This window comes from Entelurus aequoreus, linkage group LG07 (genome assembly GCF_033978785.1).
Source record: "Entelurus aequoreus isolate RoL-2023_Sb linkage group LG07, RoL_Eaeq_v1.1, whole genome shotgun sequence".
NCBI lineage: Eukaryota > Metazoa > Chordata > Actinopteri > Syngnathiformes > Syngnathidae > Entelurus > Entelurus aequoreus.
In genome coordinates this window covers 65,432,776-65,455,114 of record NC_084737.1, presented here as the reverse complement: position 1 = coordinate 65,455,114, position 22,339 = coordinate 65,432,776, and the positions used below count along the sequence as shown (strand labels likewise).

At 37.5% G+C, this 22,339-nt stretch overlaps 1 protein-coding gene across 1 annotated transcript; it reads left to right on the top strand.

The window, feature by feature from the left end:
- Nucleotides 1-4,796: 4,796 nt before the first annotated feature.
- LOC133654405 (epidermal growth factor receptor kinase substrate 8-like protein 3) lies at nt 4,797-22,279 on the top strand. Its single transcript, XM_062054719.1, has 18 exons — nt 4,797-4,948; nt 6,166-6,287; nt 6,362-6,426; nt 6,492-6,650; nt 12,941-13,090; nt 13,544-13,629; nt 15,857-15,978; nt 16,571-16,666; nt 17,106-17,224; nt 17,294-17,432; nt 17,500-17,570; nt 17,637-17,711; nt 17,788-17,933; nt 21,253-21,502; nt 21,569-21,682; nt 21,753-21,841; nt 21,911-22,043; nt 22,109-22,279. The coding sequence occupies exons 1-18, from the start codon at nt 4,797-4,799 to the stop codon at nt 22,148-22,150; spliced, it is 2,130 nt and encodes a 709-aa protein (XP_061910703.1). The 3' UTR covers nt 22,151-22,279.
- Nucleotides 22,280-22,339: the final 60 nt, after the last annotated feature.

The following is a 22,339-nucleotide window of genomic DNA, read 5'->3' as shown; positions in this document are numbered from 1 at the left end:
TTTAACCACAGACTAATATTTTTACACAGATTGAGTATGCTTTTAAACCGCTGTATTTATTTATTAAAACAAGTGCATTTGAAATAGCATGAAAAAAAAATAGTACTGACATTGCAATTCATAATAGCACTATTAACCAGTCATTTTAATAGTTTAAACAATTTTAAACATTTAACTCATTCCTTTACAGAATAAAGACATTTGCAAAAACAAGTGTAACTGTACTTATTTGTACAAAAGTGTTAACATTGTATTTCCATGGCATATTGCATTGTAACTAGTTCCACAGCAGTTTGTATTCTGTTCTTACCTTATCTCATTGATCTCATCTCATACTGTATGTGTGTTTATGTGTGCGTACACATGAAAAACATAACAAATACATGAACATAACAATGAACAGAGTTGTACTTTTTAGATGTCAGGGCCCTATGCAATATGTACACATATTCTTAATATAGTATACATTTTAACTGACCTTTATTTGACTATGTTTGTCTTTTTGTAGGTGGCTAAAATACGCGGTGCTGCTGACCGCCGTCTAATGTTACGTTACTGTGTGTGATACATTGACTAACGTAACGTTAAGTATAGGTACCTCATGCAACCCTGCTTAAAAAAATCACTTGACAAATAGTATGAATAAGGTAGCAAACTGCAGTGGACGCAACATATTGCTGTGTTTAAAATGATGTTATAACCATAGACATCGTATAAGTAGACGCAGTATTGGTTGCTGTGACGCAAGCAAATTGCATCTTGAAGTAGTGATGAGGAGCCGGCGAGCAGCCTAAACTGACAGTTGACAGGTAGAAAACAAAGATGCCGGGCTGGTGTTCAGCGTTTTCCTGCTCAAATGAGCGGACTGTTGAAAATAGGAATCGGGGGATTACTTTTCACAAGTAAGATTTAACATTAATGTACTATTGGTTGTATTTTATGAAAATAACATTACCACAGAGTTGAGAAGGAGCAAAGATCTTCAATATTTGTATGTGAAAATCACAAAGAAATCTTCTGGGGGAGGATGACGCCCCTACAGGGGTTTGGTTTACAAACTTTCAGCCCCACCTAAAACAAAATTCACCAGCCGCCATTGATTATGATGCATTCTCATTTTAGGCAAAATATAAGACAATGCTTTCTTAACAGTATAACTGTAACCAGGAATAAGTCTTCAAGTAACAATATTCAAATACTAACATTGTTGGGTAAGACAGCATTTGGTTTTATTCTGAATCCAGTTAAAGAGATTGGTGGTTTTAGCTGATATAAAGAGTTTCAGGTGTTTATATATGTTTAAGTATTTGGCAGACGCTTTTATCCAAAGCGACATACATAAAAAATACATATATAACAATCACTGTAAACATTATCATTTAAGGGAAGAATGTAATACAAAATATCAATACAAAGTGTCAAGACAGAATAAACTCTCTGCTGCTGCAGCAACAGAGATACGGTCTATACGATATATAGATATCTAATGTATTCATACATTGTTTATGTAGGATATACGCATGTATATGTAACATAATCATATTGTTTCTTCAACTTAAAAATAGCTGACCGTTTTTTTCCCCCTTCTCTGGGCTTATATTCCCAGTTTTGATCTCGGACGTCTGGTCACTTATAGCATATAAGAATATTATATTACTGTTAAGCAAACTATGAATAATAAAACATGTGTCCGTTATCATAGCTACACGTATGACAAAAAAGCGCGTGAAAATGAGTGGTATCACTATTCAGTGAGGTAAAATGAATGAAATGCGCTGACAGTTCATTGCTCCTGCCAAATGAATTGCACTGAGTGGAGCGGATCACCACTCCAAGATGGCGGCCCCGCGTCTCGTCTGCGCCAGTAGGCAGTAGCGCTCGTGCTCCGTCTACTTATAAGATGTCCATGGTTATGACGTTAGCAGTGAGTTTACAGCCTCACTGATTTAACTACACAGCAAATAAAAGTCATGTTACTTAGCCAATAAACGTTAGCTTACATTCAAAACTTACCCTTCTTTGTGCAACTTCAAATGTCGAACGAAGTTGGAAGTTGTTGCGTCTCCGTCTGTAATATTCGAACTGCGTGATTTGCATACGGCAATTAGTTTTTTGTTGACCAAGTCGTAGTTTTTATACCCGAACGAAACCAACTTTGGTATAAATCTTTCTCACTGGCGCGTTGTTTGACAACTCTTGTTCATTGGTTGTCCTGCAATTTGATTGGCTGAATGCTGTGTGATGAAAACAATGTAGATCTAATTTGATTGGCTGTTGTATTGACACGCAGCACACACGCTGATGGACAGACACGTACAAAATGAAAGACACGGAGCGCTCCCAAATAACTTTTTAAGCTTTAGGTTTTGGGGAAAGTAGCAAGTCATGTCAAGTCAAAAGGCTCAAGTCCAAGTGAAGTCACAAGTCATTGATGTTAAAGTCTAAGTCGAGTTGCAAGTCTCTTTACATTTTGTCAAGTCGAGTCTAAAGTCATCAAATTCATGACTCGAGTCTGACTCGAGTCCAAGTCATGTGACTCGAGTCCACACCTCTGACAATTACACACATTAATAAATACTTGCACAATGCAAGTTTTTTTTTTCTCAAAGCGTCTCCACCTTTGAACTTGTGCCCACCTTTGGACTCATCATAAACATTAAATCTAACGCCCTTGCAACAACACCTGTAATACCAGCCCACCTGTATGACACAGGCCCAGCCTGGCGATCTTTGATCCCTGTGTGTGTAAGCAGGAAGTGAGGGAATATTGAACATAATGCCACACGAGAAAGACTTGCTCCCTTCTTTGTGGTGAAGATCTGTCATAATGTCACTGGATCAAAGCTGAAAGGTAATAAAACATTTGTGATGTCTTCAGACTGTCATTAACAATGTTGGATGCTATAGTTTTTTAAAATGGTCTTCTCTTGTTTTTTGGCCTTATTTAATGAGTAAATATCTAGCTTTCATGTGACAGTTAAATGTTTTTGGGGATTCTCAATCATGTCATAGTTTAAAGCTTAATATGTAAGATATATACCGTATGTAAAGTATACAACCGTTCAAAGAAAATTGATTAATACGTCTAATTGCTATCCAACATTTAATAGGGGGGAAATCTCCTTTCTAAGAGCAGAGCAGAGCAGCTTTATTTGTCCATTCTTAACATGTACAAGACACATAAGAACTGAAATTACATTTTTGGCACAATCCCGCTAAGACGGGACCGCCAACGGAATAGCCACTTAGGGCGCTCCTTAAGAAAGAAATTATACTGATAAAACATTCATATTCAGAATGTTGTTAAAGTTAATTATGCAATATAAGTCACAGAAGCCTGAGTTTAAACAGCCTGTTTTACATTAAAAACCTAAAAATACCAGAACACCAATGTTATAATTTTAATACTTTAAACATCATTTGTTATAAAGGGAATTTATCTGCTCAATTATTGTATATAGCTGAATTTACTTTATATGTATTTGTTGGGAATTGTCAGTTGCAGTATGATGAATTATAAAATAATTCTTTGTTCTAGATAATTCTATATTGTTGTATTTTATTTCACACCCCAATAAGAATAGCTTATGGGGATCCAAATAATAAACAAAAGATTAAATGCCATAGCAAATACCTCAATTTATTAAACTATTTTTAATGACTCAATTTATAAATTCTATTAACCTTTGAGGTGTTTTATATTTGAAATGTCTATGTGCAAAGTAGGTAAACACCAGCATTCATTGACAAGTGTATAATTAACCTGCCTACTTGTGTATTTAAGGAGTTCATGTGTTGTAACACACCTTCAATGTAATAAAAACATGACTTTTCCTTTATAGGTTTGAATTGATCCATTCTTCCTGTCTTGGAACATTGAAAAGAAAATAAGACCTAAGTTGGAAAATGTTGGGAAACTCTCGTCCCTTCTCTTACTCACCGAGGTTAGTTAATATTTACTTGTGTTATTAATTTGGGTCTTCAGTTTCTATCAGAAATGCAGCCGTTTAGCATACAGTATTGTTGCAATAAATCTGCAGATTTAAGTTGGACTGGTTTGGAGAGGTCAAATTGATTCAGTTGAAATGGTTATGTAACTTTTTTATAAATTCTAGCCTACCACCGTTAGAGAATGCATTGTAGTATTACTTTAAAAAAAAAAAACTCACTCATTTTACATTTTTACAATTATTTCTTAAGGGTTGTGAACCTTTTTTTAACCTTTGAAGCTGGTGCTCATTCAAATATTTACACTGAAAAAACATGTATTTACAGTTGTCAAATATGCAAGTAATAACTTTATTATTTCAAACATTAACAATATATTGTGTCATTTATGAGTATAAAAACTGATCAGCTTTCTTAAAGGGAAACTGCACTGTTTTGGGGTAAATGATCTATCGTTCACAATCTTGAGAGACAAGACGACGGATGTTTTTTGTTTTGCTTTCTAAATATTAAATAAATGTGATCAAAAGTCCGCTTACAATGGAGGCTATGAGAGTCGCTCTCAAACACCTCCATTGAGGTTTTATATACACACTTTAAGTATACGTATGTGTAATGTAGTAACAGGCACATTAATTATAACATTTAACATTTACGTATTTTGATCATTTTTAGCATACGCGGCACATTAATTTCAAACACGCATCACGTTTGCTTTTTTTTGCTTTCTTCATCACTGGTTATTACTCACTGCAGACTTCATGTGAGCCAACAGTACATCACTTACTGTACAATGTCTGCTGTCATAAGGATGCCCACTGCTGGGATGTTCATATATTCCCATTTAGATGAAGAATGACCATAATTCTCACGAAGAAACAGTGTTGGGGGGTGGGCAAGTGTGGTGTGGTGTCGTGTCGTGCTCGCCATTTTCGGGTTCTAAATGGCTGTCACAGTTTACCAACTTGTCGGAATACGTCCTTAGACTTCTCCTGTCCAGGTGAGATGCATGATCTACAATAAACTTCCAGGAAGCGAGGAAACACCTGGCTAGTCGATCATGTCGAAATTGTACACAGGCTTGTGATTACAGCACCGCTATAAATAGTTTGTCTGCGTTAGCGCTTATAAAGTTAAAGTACCAATGATTGTCACACAAACACTAGGTGTGGTGAAATTTGTCCTCTGCATTGGACCCATCTCCTTGTTCACCCCCTGGGAGGTGAGGGGAGCAGTGGGCAGCAGCGGTGCCGCGCCCGGGAACCATATTTGGTGATTTAACCGCTAATTCAAACCCTTGATGCTGCGTGCCAAGCAGGGAGGTAATGGGTCCCATTTTTATAGTCTTTGGTATGACTCGGCCGGTTTGAACTCACAACCTACCAATCTCAGGGCGGACACTCTAACCACTAGGCCACTGAGTAGGTAATATTCAAGTCACAAAATGTAAATGGAGTATTGTTGGCGCTTTTTGAATGGTTATTTATTGAATTTTATTGGTGAAATAAAGGACCTTCCATTGGCTCTGCTGTAAGCGGACTTATTTACGTTTATTTACAAGTTAGAATGCATTGAAAAAAAAAAATCCATCTATCATCTTGTCTTTCATAATGATTGTGAACGATAGGCAAAATTCCAAAAAGTGCAGTTCCCCTTGAAGGCTCAAGTCAGGCAAATTTAAAAAAAATGGGGGGCTTATAAAAATGATGACCAAACTGAGGCGGTTAAAGAAATACACTGAAATAGTAACAAATTATTAATGTACTTTTTCTAAAATAAACTTTCGATATGGGTACAGTTACAGTGCAAACTGAAACCTAATTAATTCAACTGCCTGACTCATTACTGCCACAAGCTGTTGGAAATTGTGTTACAACGGCGTGTGTGTCAGAGCAGATATTTTTCAAACTAGTACCACCCATTGGTAACTTATACATTTCATTAAACCACATTTGTAACACATACAACTGTGTTGCTGAGTACCACTAAATAGAGCCTGTGTACCACTAGTGAAACTAGTAGTGCCACCTTTTAAGGATTTAAAAAAGTCTTTGACGTTTTTAATTCAAATCACATTTTTATTTGACACTTTTTAGGTTGTGTTTCTAATATAATTTCATATTTAATAAAAAAAAAAAGGAACTTGGAATGTAAATGTATACCAGTGTACCAGTAGTGTGACTCGCCCTGCAGATTGAGAATTTTTTTATGTTACAGGGGTTTCTCACCAGAGGAGCTTCCTCAGTCCAGGTGGGCTTTCCAACAAGATGACTACAGGGGGTCCTCACCGAAGAGCCCCGAGAGAAGCTTATCCAGGCCTACTGGCAAATCCATATACAGTACGTCGACACGTGATTAAACATATATCAGCTGTTTCTAATGTGCATCATTGGACTTGCCGCATGTTTGTCAGTGCAGAGAAAAGAATACTCAGAGGTGCTCAACAGGCAGCCTGACAACCTTCACACCAGAGTGGAGGTACACTGAATGATCTGCGTGTGGGTAGTGACACACACACACTCACCACACTCCACACCCCGCAGCACGTGCTGACCTGCGAGCTGGACGGCCACCAGATGATCACAGTGGACGACTGTGTGGCCAAGGTCAAGAAGCTGGACGCCAAAAGTCGTCTGTGGCCTCAGGAGATGATCATGGAGGTCCAAGGAGGATACCTTGTGCTCTGTGACACCCAGACCAAGGTAAGACACTCAAATCAGTAACTGGTCAGGTAAGGATACACCTTTCAATCAATCAATCAATCAATGTTTATTTATATAGCCCTAAATCACAAGTGTCTCAAAGGCCTTTCATGCATGTATACTTTTATATATTTATAATATATGCATTTTTTTTTTTTATTATTATAAGGAGCTATGGACATTGTCCAAAAAATCTGAACATACTGTATACAATTCTAAGGTCCATGTAGTAACTCTTGAATAGTTTTTGCATATTCCTGCTATGTACATGTGATTTACCTGCTCAAAGAGGGTAATAGCAGTAGACTGCTTTAACTTTCTTAGGGTAGATACAGACGTCATTGTAAATATGTTCATTGTAAGTTCACAGAAAATTACTAGCTAATAATTGCATTAATTTCACAGTAACATTTACAGTAATTGACTGTGAAATATATTTACAGCAATCTACTGTAACTGCAGAGCTGTGATTTTACAGTCAAAGCAAAAAAGTTACAACTCTATGCTGTCACTTCACAATTGTATGTTTTTTGGTTAATTCCAATAAATTGACAACTATATGCTGTAACATAAATGGTAATAAATCATAAATAAATCATCCTAACTATGCTAACATGCACAAACCATGTAAATGTATACATTCACATGGATTGTGCATGTTAGCATAGTATAATACATTATAATGTGTAATTATATTCATTATAAAAAAATATTGAATTTGAAGCTGCAAAAATCAATGCAAAATTAATAGATTTTTTAGATAAAAAAAAAATGAATATGATGTACTGTAATTTAATGAATGTTACCTATATGTATACAGTTGTCTTATAGAGGGTAAACTACAAATTTTGTTTTGGAACACCATTTTTTAAAATGAAATTTACTTTGAAAGTGAAATTAAATTAGTTTTCAAAATGTGATTTAAAAGAAATCTCACTCTTATACCAGTTTGCTTAAAGGGGAGCTGCACTTTTGTATTTATTTATTTTGAGTATCATTCACATTCCCTATGTGAGAGAAGCATAACTCGTAAATAAACACTAGCAAAAGTCAGCTAACAATGGAGCACAGAGGAGTTTCTCTATTCCACATATAAAGTGCTCTAAAAACCTCCAAAAACCTCCATCGTTTTATATACATGCTGTAAATATGTATGTCATGTAGTAACAGGCACATTCATGATAACATGTACATTTTTGTATTTTGCTTATTTTAAGCATACGGCGGTGTATTCATTTCACAGACACATCACAGCGTTTGCTATTCCCTTTCACAACAACAACTCTACTAATCATGGCAGACTTTGTGAGAGACAACAAAGACTACTTTGGGACAAATGATGATCCAAAACCTTATATTTTTGAGCCTCAATATAAGTTTTAGAAGCTATGTACCAAACAGATCCAGCTCTAGTGAAACACTAAGAATCATGCAGCAGTATTGCTAACTGTTAAAACAAGAAATACAAACAACAACATAATAGAACAAACACTTACTGTACAATGTCTGCTCTCACTGGGATGCTGACTGATGGGATGTTCACATATTTCCTTTTAGATGAAGAATTATTCAGAATCCTCACCAACGGTTACAAAAAAAGTGCCGCAAACAATATTTTTTCGCGTCTTTCTCATAGGGCTGCACGATTATGGCCAAAATAATAAGCACAATTATTTTTAACAATATTGAAATCACGATCATTGATTACGACTCTTTACTATGTTATATATATATTTTTATTGCACTTTCTATTTTAAATGAACATTATGTGAATTTTCATTTCAAAATGAAATTTCAAAAAATTCAGTGATACAAACTTTTGTACAATTAAATGTACAAAAGACAAAAAGCTAACTAAAAATAAATATGCCATTGCAGAGTGTGATCATAAAGTACAAACAAGTGGAAAAATAAGATTATGCACAAAAGGCTGCTCACAGTATATAAAGGACATGTATTTCCATCCATTTTCTACCGCTTTTCCCTTTCGGAGCCGCGGGGGGTGTTGGAGCCTGCTGCATTCGGGCGGTAGGCAGCAGGTGGTAGGCGGGTACACCGCCAAATAAAATGTCAGTTCAACCATTATTTATGCGGCCCGCTCTATGAGCAACCATAACTCTATTTGGATTATTAGTTATACATGGCGGTTGAGGAAAAAAAGGGGAATGTTTTAATGCTTAACCTGTCTCCGCAACTCGATACTTTGTTTGAATGTACGCACCAACGCAGCTTTACCGTGCAACTTGTTGTGGCGTTTGTTGGTTTATACGCGCCAGAGCATTTCCGGGTTTGGGGGAACGAGCGTGAGGGGGCCTAGAGAACGGTGAGGCGTGCAAGCTGTTTCAGAGTTACAATGCGTACCTGTTGGCACCCTGTGGGTCACTTTACGGGAGGGGACGGCACCGATGTATTAATATATTTATTTGTCCTAATATTTTCGGGAGCTACAAGTGACCTCCTGAGCAACTGTGACTGTCAATCGCCCTCCATTCTCATTCACTCTTACTCACTCTCACACACGAGTTCACCATCTTTTGGTTGCCTCTCAGTGGTTGGCTGACTGTTGGTTGTGAAAGTGCCTGAATTGGTATGCAGTGCAGCCTGCTTTTTAAAAGTTAATATCGCCGACGATCACCCTCATTTAATCGTAGCGGCAAAAAATCGTGTTCACCATTAAAAATTTGATTAATTGTGCAGCCCTACTTTCTTGCCTTCTATAGGTATAAATTAAATGTCAAAGTTGACCAACTTCTCGGTTTATGGCTACAAACTTCTACTATCCAAGTGAAAGGCATGATTTATAATCTAGAATTAACTTTTACCAGCTCAGAGGGGATGCAGCAGCAGCAGCCTCTATGTATGTGTGTCAATAGCTGCACAAGCTAGTTAGGTCTCTGTGATCACAGCGCTGCTAAAAGTAGCCCTTGGTGTTAAGCGCTTATAAAAACAATATCCTTAATACTTGGTTGATATTCAGGTTACAAAATGTAAATGTATTGGTGGCAGTTTTTGGATTTTTTTTTCAGAGAGCCTTATGGGCGGATTAGTGTACTCCAATTAGCTCCATTGTTAGCCATCCTCATACTTAAACAAAATAATATTTATACATTTATTTTGGGAGGACCTGATAGGAATGTTGATGTCTAGGTGATCAGACAGGTATGGCGGGGCGAAGTTGTGGAGGAGGATCTTGTTTAATGGGAAGCCAGTGGAGCTGGTGAAGAACGGGGGTGATGTGACTGATGACAGGAGTTCTAGTTATTATACGTGCAGCAGTGTTTTGGACAAGTTGGAGTTTATGGAGGAGTTTGTGGGGAAGACCAAAAAGTAGGGAGTTGCAATAATCTAGACGGGAAGTGAGAAGAGATTGAATCAGGATTTCAGCACTATTGGTGGACTTGACAGGTCTGCTTGGTCGGCCATCATACTTGCCAACCCTTCCGAATTTTCCGTGAGACTCCCGAATTTCAGTGCCTCTCCCGAAAATCTCCCGGGACAACCATTCTCCCGAATTTCTCCCAATTTCCAGCCGGACTCAAGGCGCGCCCCCTCCAGGTCCGTGCGGAACTGAGTGAGGACAGCCTGTCGTCACGTCCGCTTGGCCAACCAAAAAGTAAACACAGAACACTATACCGTATAGTGTTCTGTGGTTACTTTTTGGTTGGCCAACGGTTTACGTTGTATTGCGCACCCTGACGGCAAGTGTGGGTGTCGGTTCTGAAGTATGAAGTAAAGAGACGTAACTTTGTCACCTCGCCTGGTTATTGACTCCAACCCAGAATATTTCACAGCCCATACCTATGCTCCTTCAAAGGCTGTGCTACTGGCTGCAAAGCATTGCACTTCCAAATACAACAATGAGTAGAAAGGAGTGTTATGTGTCTAAATGTGTAAATAAATGAACACTGAAATTCAAGTATGTCTTTTATTTATATGTATATATATATATATATATATATATATATATATATATATATATATATATATATATATATATATATATATATATGTATATATATATATATATATCTCAATCAATCAATGTTTATTTATATAGCCCTAAATCACAAGTGTCTCAAAGGGCTGTACAAGCCACAACGACATCCTCTGTACAGAGCCCACATACGGGCAAGGAAAACTCACCCCAGTGGGACGTCAATGTGAATGACTATGAGAAACCTTGGAGAGGACCGCATATGTGGGTAACCCCCCCCCCTCTAGGGGAGACCGAAAACAATGGATGTCGAGTGGGTCTGACATAATATTGTGAAAGTCCAGTCCACAGTGGATCCAACACATCAGCGAAAGTCCAGTCCATAGTGGGGCCAGCAGGAACCATCCCGAGCGGAGACGGGTCAGCAGCGTAGAGATGTCCCCAACCGATGCACAGGCTAGCGGTCCACCCCGGGTCCCGACTCTGGACAACCAGCACTTCATCCGTGGCTACCGGACCTGTGCAACTCCCCCTCCATAAGGGAGAGGGAAGCAGAGGAGAAAAGAAAAGAAACGGCAGATCAACTGGTCTAAAAAGGGAGTCTATTTAAAGGCTAGAGTATACAAATGAGTTTTAAGATGGGACTTAAATGCTTCTACTGAGGTAGCATCTCTAACTTTCACCGGGAGGGCATTCCATAGTATTGGAGCCCGAATAGAAAACGCTCTATAGCCCGCAGACTTTTTTTGGGCTCTGGGAATCACTAATAAGCCGGAGTTCTTTGAACGCAGATTTCTTGCCAGGACATATGGTACAATACAATCGGCAAGACAGGCAGGAGCTTGACCGTGTAGTATTTTATACGTAAGTAGTAAAACCTTAAAGTCGCATCTTAAGTGCACAGGAAGCCAGTGCAAGTGAGCCAGTATAGGCGTAATATGATCAAACTTTCTTGTTTTTGTCAAAAGTCTAGCAGCCGCATTTTGTACCAACTGTAATCTTTTAATGCTAGACATAGGGAGGCCCGAAAATAAAACGTTACAGTAATCGAGACGAGATGTAACGAACGCATGGATAATGATCTCAGCGTCGCTTGTATATATATATATATATATATATATATATATATATATATATATATATATATATATATATATATATATATATATATATATATATATATATATATATATATATATATAATAAAATTAGTATAAAAACTGATCAGCTTAATAAAATAATAAAATACATATATATATATATATATATATATATATATATATATATATATATATATATATATATATATATATATATATATATATATATATATATATATATATATATAGCTAGAATTCACTGAAATTCAAGTATTATTTATATAATACTTGAATTTCAGTGAATTCTAGCTATAAATAAATATACTCCTCCCCCCTTAACCCCGCCCCCCGGCCTTGCCCCCCAAATCTCCCGAATTTGGAGGTCTCAAGGTTGGCAAGTATGTCGGCCATGCCTGTAAGAACAGCTGGTAGGCAACACTCACAGTGGGTCAGGTGACCCTTCTGAAGTAGACTGCAGATGACAGTCGAAACAGGTCAGGTAAGAAATCCATCTAAAATACTGAAAATACTGTCTGATTACAATAGATGTTGTATATGTAAGTATATGGATAAGAAGACCTAATGAACATTTTTGAGCAAAGGGATTGTGAACGATAAGCAACAATTCCAAAAAATTGCAGTTCTCTTTTTAGTATGTAAATTGTACCAAAATATGGCATTTAAATAAGCAAGAACAGATAGAAAAACATTTAACTTGATTTTAGATTTACTCTTGCAGAGACTTCGCTTTTTGGAGTGCAAGCCGCTATCTTGAAGTTGTCTACCTTTTTTTTGGTAAAAGAACTGAATTGTTATGTTTCAAAAGTACACTCCAACATTAAAACATCCATCTCAAATTGACATGAATAATGTTGATGTGGGCTGTCATCACACTGCTGCTAAACTCTGCAATCTTCTGAGCTGCTTCATTTCTCCAAAGTTTTACATTTTCACAAAAAAAACTCACCTATTTATGCGGGTGTTTTACGCAAACCGAGGTGTTTTTTTTAAACAACTTTTATGTTTTTATTTTTGCCTTATTATATTTCAACTGCATACTTTTTCACCATTTTATTGTTTGGTTTGTTTAGTTGTGTATTTATAACCTTGTCTAAACTTTATTGTAATTTTTATTTTAAAAAATGTTTAACCTTTTTTTTGTTTTTCTGTACAGCACTTTGGAGCAGTTATGGCTGTTTTTACAATTGTGCTATAAGAATAATTAAACCTTGACCCTGCTGTGTTTTGCACTAAAGGCGGAGCTGGAGGTTGTCCCTGTGACGAACATCCAGCAGACCAAAGTCGTGTTGGACAGCTGCTCTTACGACTCCCTGCTGATGGTGACTGCCAGGGAACGCAGCAAACGCTTCCCTCAGGTCTTCATCTTCCAGTGTGAAGAGACTGGGGTGAGTGTTTGTGTATTCTAAAATACAATGAACATTTATTTATCATTCATTATAAACCATCACACCTAGAAATAACATTGTATCTACCTAACAGGCGTGGCAATTTTCCTTTATCTGGTCATGTCACTTGGTTTTGTTTGCCCTCCTTGTTGCTAGGCAGAGTTTATATGGTGCTTTATTAAAGACTAACCACGCCCACTCGGCTGTTTGACTAGCAAAGGAAGGACTTTTTTTTTCTTTCTAAAACAACACAATATGAGACAAATATATTCATGCATGTCCATTTCACAATTTCAACACTCTGTATCATTTCTAAAATAGTGCACAGAAAGAAAAAAACAGTGCCATCTGGTGGACCATCCTCTTTCTTATTACAATTAATTAGGGACCGCAATGTCCCTTTGGGACAGAGGACCCTATTGAAATTGTAATTTTTGTTTTGTTTTACTATAGGCTGAACTCCTAAAGAGTGATCTAGACAAGTTTGTCCAAAAAGGAGGTGGCCAAGTGCAACCACGCTTTGAACAGACAGTCCAAAGGTACATTGACACACACTTTGTCTTCTGGATCAGGGGTTCTTCACCTTTTTGACCTCAGGGCCCAACTTTTCCACTACAAGCCCACTCAAATATTGACATTGAATTAATAATCATACTCCTGATTTTAATCGTATTTAATAATTATATCCAACCTCCTTTCAGTTTAACAGGATAAACTTGTGAAATTATATAAAATCCATTCATCACAAATATTATTATCAAGGCTTAGGTCACATTGATTACAAAAATAAATACTTATCAAATATATTGCAAAAGGAGGGACTCATAAAAACTGATGAATTGTACATACGAATGATGCAGCATTTAAAGTAAATACATTCTAACTAAATTAATAATAATAATAATAATATGTATGTTTCCTAAATAAGTTGTCAATGTAATTTAAGTGCAAAAGAAAATACCGTTTCACCAAATTAGTCATAATTTTTGTGCTTAAGAAACTTCTATGACTTTAGCTCCAGACTTCTTCTGTTTGTTTGATATTGTCATTACTGCCTATGGTAGACAAGTGTATTACAACAAGGATTGTCCCGATACCAATATTTAGGTACCAGTACCAGTACCAAAATGTATTTCGCTACTTTTCAAAATAAAGGGGACCACAAAAAAAAAAATTGGGTTTAAATTTAACAAAAAAATCTTACGATACATTAAACGTATGGGTCTTATTGCACTCAAAGAACAATTTTAGAAGATTACAACAAAAATGAAAAGGCATTAAACACATTGGCCTGTTTTGTTGCACTCAAAGAACAATTTACAATTTTATATATTTCATATAGTCTGCCATAATCTAGGATTAGACTAGAATAGTTTACTGACATTTTATCAAATGCTTCATGATTTATGTTTGCCACTCTTGGTCTATACTTTAAGACAAATACAATCAGTGGTAATTACTAAAAACAATACCGTATTTTTCGGACTATAAGTTGCTCCGTAGTATAAGTCGCACCGGCCGAAAATGTATAATAAAGAAGGAAAAAAGTCGCATTTTTTGGGGAAATGTATTTGATGAAACCTAACACCAAGAATAGACATTTGAAAGGCAATTTAAAATAAATAAAGAATAGTGAACAACAGGCTGAATAAGTGTACGTTATATGACCCATAAATAACCAACTGAGAACGGGCCTGGTATGTTAACGTAACATATTATGGTAAGAGTCATTCAAATAACTATAACATATAGAACATGCTATACGTTTACCAAACAATCTGTCACTCCTAATCGCTAAATCCCATGAAATCTTATACGTCTAGTCTCTTACGTGAATGAGCTCAATAATATTATTTGATAATTTACGGTAATGTGTTAATAATTTCACACATAAGTCGCTCCTGAGTATACAGTAAGTCGCACCCCCGGCCAAACTATGAAACAACGGCGACTTATAGTCAGAAAAATACGGTACTATGGCTAAAAGTACACAGATAAGACATGTAGCAGTAAAACACACATTGTTAAAGATAAAACACAACTTGTAGCAATTTGTTACAAAATCCAGTTTTTTCACTTGCATTAGTTTACGCAATGTGGGCCGGTTTGGACTCCACTAATAATTGGCAACCAGCTGCGTGCCGTGCGTATCTACTTATCTATATGTGCACAGCAGGGGCACTGGTTAACTACATTACCTTTAAACTTATGATGCAAGTCTGGATGCTTGTTATGTAAAGGTTTTAAATCTTCCGTATTTAAAGCGTCACCTTGATCGATAGTTTTGAAGCCCAGATATCTCCGTATTGCACTTCCCGCACCCTCTTTATTAATCACTAGAATTGCCTTTATTTGGCATTTTTCCTTCCCGTGGTGTTTCTGCTTCAGCTCTCTGTTAGTGTGTGCGCGCTCACTCACTCAACATGCTACTCAGCTCGGCAACGTCACCGCAGCACGGCGGCCTGCGGGTGAAAAAGATACCTGTGTTTTTCAAAGGTAGTATGGTACCATTTTCAATTCCTTGGTACCGCTGTACTTTATTAGTACCCGTATACCGTACAAGCCTAATTACAATTGAGTACCGCTACAGCCCATGCTGACCACAGCTGAGAAACAGATATTTTTTGGTGGCCCACTATGGGGCGCTCACTGCCCAACAATGGGCGCTAGCCCTATGGTTAAGAATTACTGCTCTGGATGAACACAGGACAACATTAGACAATCAGATAGGTAGCAAAGTTGTATTTTTTTTGTGATACTTTTCAGAAGTAACAGCGAGAACACTATCGGGCTTCGATCTCCTGGAAGTTTCCAGCAAGAAAGACCTCACCAATCATCACTGCCGCCTCCAGGGCGCCCTCTACCACAGTGGACTGACAGAGAACCTGGTAAACTTTGCTCTTATCAACTGCAAGTAGTAATGTTTAAATTCTGTCGTATTATCTTTGTCTATGCTTTGTTGTATTGGAGTTTGTTAGATTGTGTGCGTATGTATGGATGGTGTATGGATGGATGTATGCATGTATGGAAGTATGGATGGATGTATGTATGGATGGATGTATGTATGTATGTAGGTATGTATACGGGTGGATGGATGTATACATATGTATGTATGTATACAAATGGATGGATGTACTGTATGTAGGGATGTATGTATATGGATGTATGGATGTATATTATGTATGTATGTATATTATGTATGTATGTATGTGTGTATGTATTTATGTATGTATATGTATGTATTTATGGATAGATGGATGGATGTAATTTCGCCACACCTAGTGTGTGTGTGACAATCTTTGGCACTTTAACTTCATGTATGTATGTATGTATGTATGTATGTATGTATGTATGTATGTATGTATGTATGTATGTGTATGTATGGATGGATGGATGTATATATGGATGTATGTATATATGGATGTATATGGGTGTAGCTGCCTCTGGAAATGGTACTGAAAAAATGTATCCTGGTTTCAGACAATTTCAATCAGGCTGGACCTCGTGTTGGACCGTGGGAAAGAAACCCACAGAGGTCGGAGCGCCCTCTGCCACAGTGGACTGACCCAGAACCTGGTAATGTTTCTAGTACAGGACAGTTGATGAGTTAAACTGTAAAACTTGAACTTGACAAATGTAATGATTGTAATTTGTATTTGGAAAGTAGCAAGAACATATTATCAGTGTAGTGAGGCAGAGCCATTTACAAATATGTATTTTTAAATATTGTAACATTTAAATAAATGTAGCAAATAAGTCTTAGTTAACAAAAGTGAATTATTCTCTTCTTTTCCTGTTACCCTCTTAAAGAGCAGCCTGTACTGTGTTAACATTGATGAGAGATTATGAAATTGAATTGAAATAAAAAACCTCCTAAGTGTCTCACCTGGAAGGTAGTGAGAGGAGTTATTTATTTGCTCAACACTGAATTTGGAATCTAGATGTTGTTGTATTAGATTGTGCAGGTGTACCTAATGTTGTGTCTGTCCATATGCCCATCCTTGTATCCAATCAGAAGACATTCCTCCTCCTAGCTACTACACCCCCAAAAAGGAAGCAGCGTACCGGCGTGAAGTTGGCGGCGCCCACGGCCGAGCAGATGTGTCGGAGCAGACGGATGTTGGCAGGAACACGGTCAGTGGCAAAAATATACTTCTCACCACTTGGCGCTCATTCATTACATGTGTCCCCTCCGCCCCACAGGACATTTTAAACCACGTTTTGGATGATCTGGAGACCTTCATAGGGAAAGTGTTTGCTGCCACAGACGTGACTCCCCCCCAGCAGAGCGACAAGGGCAAAAAGAAAGGCGTGTTTAAGAAGAAAAGCTCCAGGAGCACAGGTGAAGTCTTTGCTTGTGGACACGGCGCATGTTGTGATGGTTGACGTGTTACATGCTTTGTGTCCAGCTGCCCCTCTGCCTCCCACTCAGGAATTTGTCTCCTGTCTTCAGAAAATAAAATATGGATTTAACCTGTTGGTAAGTGCACATGCTCCCTCTGACTGCACTGCATGGATCCTGTGTATAAGTGGAAATACGTTACAGGGACAGCTGCACGGCTCTCTGTCCAACCCCAGCGCTCCTGACTATGTCCACATCTTATTTACCAGTTTAGCCACAGTAAGCGCTTCCCTCTCTGGATTTCTTAGCTCCCTGCCGCACAAAAACCATCAAATAAACTTCATTTGCCGCCCAGATCCTGCCTCACTACCACGCACAGCTGCCGCCCACAGTGGTCTCCCCCTTGCTGACGGAGGCGGCCCTGAGGCTGCTCAGGCAGGTGGTCGGCCCCGAGGAAGACCAGCTGTGGAGGTCTCTGGGAGACAGCTGGAACATCCCCAGGTATAGAGACACAAGGAGAGGAATGATTTCATTATTGGTCAAAAATAATAACAATGTAGGACGACCCCTTTTCTTCCACACTTTGTCTATCAGAACAATTACATAGCATATAGCAATAGAAATATCAACGTCAACATCTATTCCAGAGCAGCTTGTTTATTCTTTTTTCATTTAACCAGGGAAAAAACCCCCCACTGAGATTAATAACTTCTTTTACAAGGAAGTCCTGGTTTAGAGGTAGCAAAGTGACACATAAAATGACATTTGCCATCACATCACTCATTAAGATGTCAGGATGGACTCACTCTGTCACATCAGTCTTCTTATTTGCTCATTGATATCGTTATGGTCAAATTAGCATCCTAAGTCCTCTGTTCTCTGATAACTTAAGCTTGCTAGTAAGGTAAACATGCTTCACTACACGCTGTAGGCCGCCAAGCCATTGAATGTAAACAAAGGTAGATAGATAGATATATAGATAGTAATTTGTTGATTCCTTCAGGAGAGTTCCCTCAGGAACATTAAAAGGTGAGCGGGTCGATACAATACCAAGTATTGGAAGGAAAATGTAATTTCAGTTCTTATGTGTCTTGTACATGTTAAGAATGGACAAAATAAAGCTGCTGTCTGTCATAGTGTTGGTATATGGTCGACATTACAGTGGTTAAATCAATATTTTTTATAATGAAAAACTATTTCGTCCTTTTTGTTATCGTTTACAACCCCAGTCTCTGGATATAGGAGGGCTATAAGGTAAAAAACAACTAAAGGATTTAATTTAGAGCCAATAGTAGGCAATAATTAAAATGTTTAATTGAAAACGTTACACTGTTATCCCGAGTTTTTGTCGGATTATAATTGTGATCAAAAATGTAATCATTAAATTATCTTAAAACATTAAAGTACTGTATCTGTATCAGCATCTTGAATGTATAATTGACTGTATTTACATTATTCACATGTGAATAATGCTGTATAATAGACTGTATTTATATTATTCACATGTGAATAATGCTTTATAATAGACTGTATTTATATTATTCACATGTGAATAATGCTGTATGATAGACTGTATTTATATTATTCACATGTAAATAATGTTGTATAATAAACTGTATTTATATTATTCCCATGTGAATAATGCTTTATAATAGACAGTATTTATATTATTCACATGTGAATAATGCTGTATGATAGACTGTATTTATATTATTCACATGTAAATAATGCTGTATAATAGACTGTATTTGTATTATTCTCATGTAAAAAATACCTACGTGTTTATTGTGAGCGAACTGTGGTGCTGAATTTCCTCTAGGAATCAATAAAGTACTTTCTATTCTATTCTATTCATTGGTATGACCTATACTGCCCCTGTAACTACTTGGTATTGGATTGATGCTCAAATTGTAGTATTGCCCAAAACTAATGTGAAGTATTGAAACAGCAATACATTTTAACAGACGTGTAGATAAAACATGTTACAACAGTAAGTAACCAGATATTAACAGGAAAAGAACAGATAGTGACAAGAAGAAAAAGCTCTGACTATCATGACCCCACGCTTGGTTGAGATTACATTAACATTAATAACCACACAAACATGGCCGCCCCTCCATGCTTGCTTGAATAATTTTTACCGCAAAAGTATTCCGAGCACCTTCCTGCTCCGTCATTGTTGAGAACATAATGTCAAATGTTCCAGAGTGTTCTGTGTCTCCTGTGGTGCATATCATGAGTACTGGTCTTTGAAGACAGGTGTACAGTTTGAGTTGAATTTGTTGTGTTGCACACATTCTTTTATTGTTGACACATTTATTTTTCCATGATTTTGTTTAGATACAAAGCATGCATAAAAAAAAATCAAAAATCAAAAACATGCATCTAATCAAATTCCAGTTTGAATAAAAGTATACAAGTGGTTTCATTTTCCCAAAAAATTCTGCTTACAGTTGTTGGAAGGTTTCCCACTTGTTTTTCTGAAGAAGGGTATGTTAATCTGAAGCTCTTTCATAACAGCTAGTTCATCTTGCGATATGAAGTGATATGTTGCACTTTATGACTGTTAGTCACATGAGGACACACCTGATGTGTGGACTGCTGATATTGCTGAAAGGTCTGCAGTCAAAATGCAACCATTAGGCTTTTATTAATATTATTCATACAGCAAAACATTGATCAATTATTCAGTATTTTCTAATGCTTTATGAATGTGTAATTATGTGTACTTGTAAAGTGTTACCATATTTTATAGGTCTTTTGTAAAAAAAAAAACACAAACTTGCTTCGGTTTTAAGTTATGACAATAAATAATAGATAATTGGACTCCTCACGATTTGATTCCCATTCTTGGGGTGACGATTCATATCAGTTCCTGATTCAACACCATTCTCCAAATATATAACTTTATATATATTGTATATAGATTATAATAAAACCTTTTCAAAACGGATTACAGGTTACAAAAACTCATAACTGCAGACGTATGACACAATGACATACACAGTGTTGGCCTAAAAACGTTTTTAAAAAAAATATAGTTTTACAATTTTTTTTTTTTTAAGTCACAGAATTTTAATCATTCTAATAAAAACAAATTGAGCAACTCCAACCCAATCCCTGCTTTACAATACGAAGGATAGACATTTACAGTTGTGAAGACAAATTCAATACTTTTTAAATACAATACCACAAAAAGGAACTAAAATAATGAAAGCAACATTATCAATAATATCAAAAATTGTTGATTATTATTCTAAAATGGATTCTTACAAAGAAAAATTGCAATTCTTGAAAATTTGTGACTTGGATGTGAAATTTTGGAGCAGTCTTAAGAGTACATATTTTAAGGGGTGATATAATAGACTATTCTCAAACTGTGGTACCTGGGCTCTATCTAGTGGCATGTCAAACAATCACTTGATTAAAGTACAGTGTTTTATTTTCCTATATTCAAACTGTGTTATGTTACAGTGGCCCATATAACCTGTGTTGTTTTTAATGAATATTTAAGCCTACTACGCTACTGTATTTTAATGTTGGTCATTATATTGGTACTTGGAGAGCCAAGTTTTTTCTCAAGTGGTACTTGGTTAAAAAAGTTTGAGAACCCATCCATTCATGCATTTTTTCTACTGGACTTGTATTTACATAGTAAGAATTGTAGTGGAAGAAGTTGTTCTCCATCTGTTTTTACATGTGACATGTGTTGGCTCTCATGTAACAAAGAGGTGTGGTGGCAATGAACTGCCAAAATGAATATTTAATCACAGTTCCTCCTTTTTAGTCGATCCTTGTGTGCCCCGCTGTCACATCACAGGTCTCGGTGGCCCGACGATGTCCCGCCTTACCTCCCCGAGTTCTATAGCAGCTGGCAGCCACCTGCGCCCCACAAGCCTGCCCAGCTTCCTTACCAAAACGACCATGTGAGCAGGACCAACAGCCAGCGTTACCCACCCGGGGAACCCCCCGGGTACACCCGAGAAGGCAGCGAGCTCATGCGAGTCATGTATGACATTGTGGCTCGAAACAACCGTGAGCTCACCGCCATGAAGGGTGATGTGGTGGAGGTGAGACGTCTTGTTTTGGCAGCATAGATGTGGATGTGAGCATCATCATCTGGTGATCTCCTACAGGTGGTACAAAAGTCTAAGCAATGGTGGCTGGTACGCAACCAGCATGGGGAGCAAGGCAACGTTCCTCAGAATGTTCTGGAGCCCATCAGGAGGGGGATACCAGTGGAGGACATGGTGAGCTCACTGCTTGCTCTGCTCAAGAATCCTTGATTTTACTTCAAGTGTGTTTCATTGCACCCGACAGCGATCGTCCCGCGGGCCGGCGCCTCTAAACATGATGTCCTCGCCTGCAGAGGTGCGAGCATGGCTGCAGCACAAAGGCTTCTCCAAGATGTGAGTGGACCAATCCAGATTCATTCTAATAGTGCTGAACGTCCTGTAAACGTGCCACCTTTGGAGCAGCACTGTCGCCAGCCTCGGGGTGCTGACGGGTAATATGCTGCTGCAGATGAGCAAGGACGAGATGAGGATTGTGTGTCCAGAGGAAGGAGCAAAGGTCTTCTTCCAGCTGCAGGCCATCAAATCAGCCATTGCAGTAAGTGTTTACACTCAATACAAATGCATCACAGCAGCAATGTTTGACTCTTTGTCCCCCTGCAGCTGGCCAGTGAACCCTCAGGCCTGTATGATGGACGCTACTAACGACCACACTTTCTTCTCCATGGTCATTCTGTGGACATTTCTTTCCATTTACAATTATTTATATAGCAAACAAACTTCTTTTGTTGTGTACAATTATTAAAAGCATGTTAATAAAATGTACTCATTTAATCTTAAACATACATTGAAATGCTTTCAAGCTTTTTTTCAGTTATATATTTTCAGTATTTC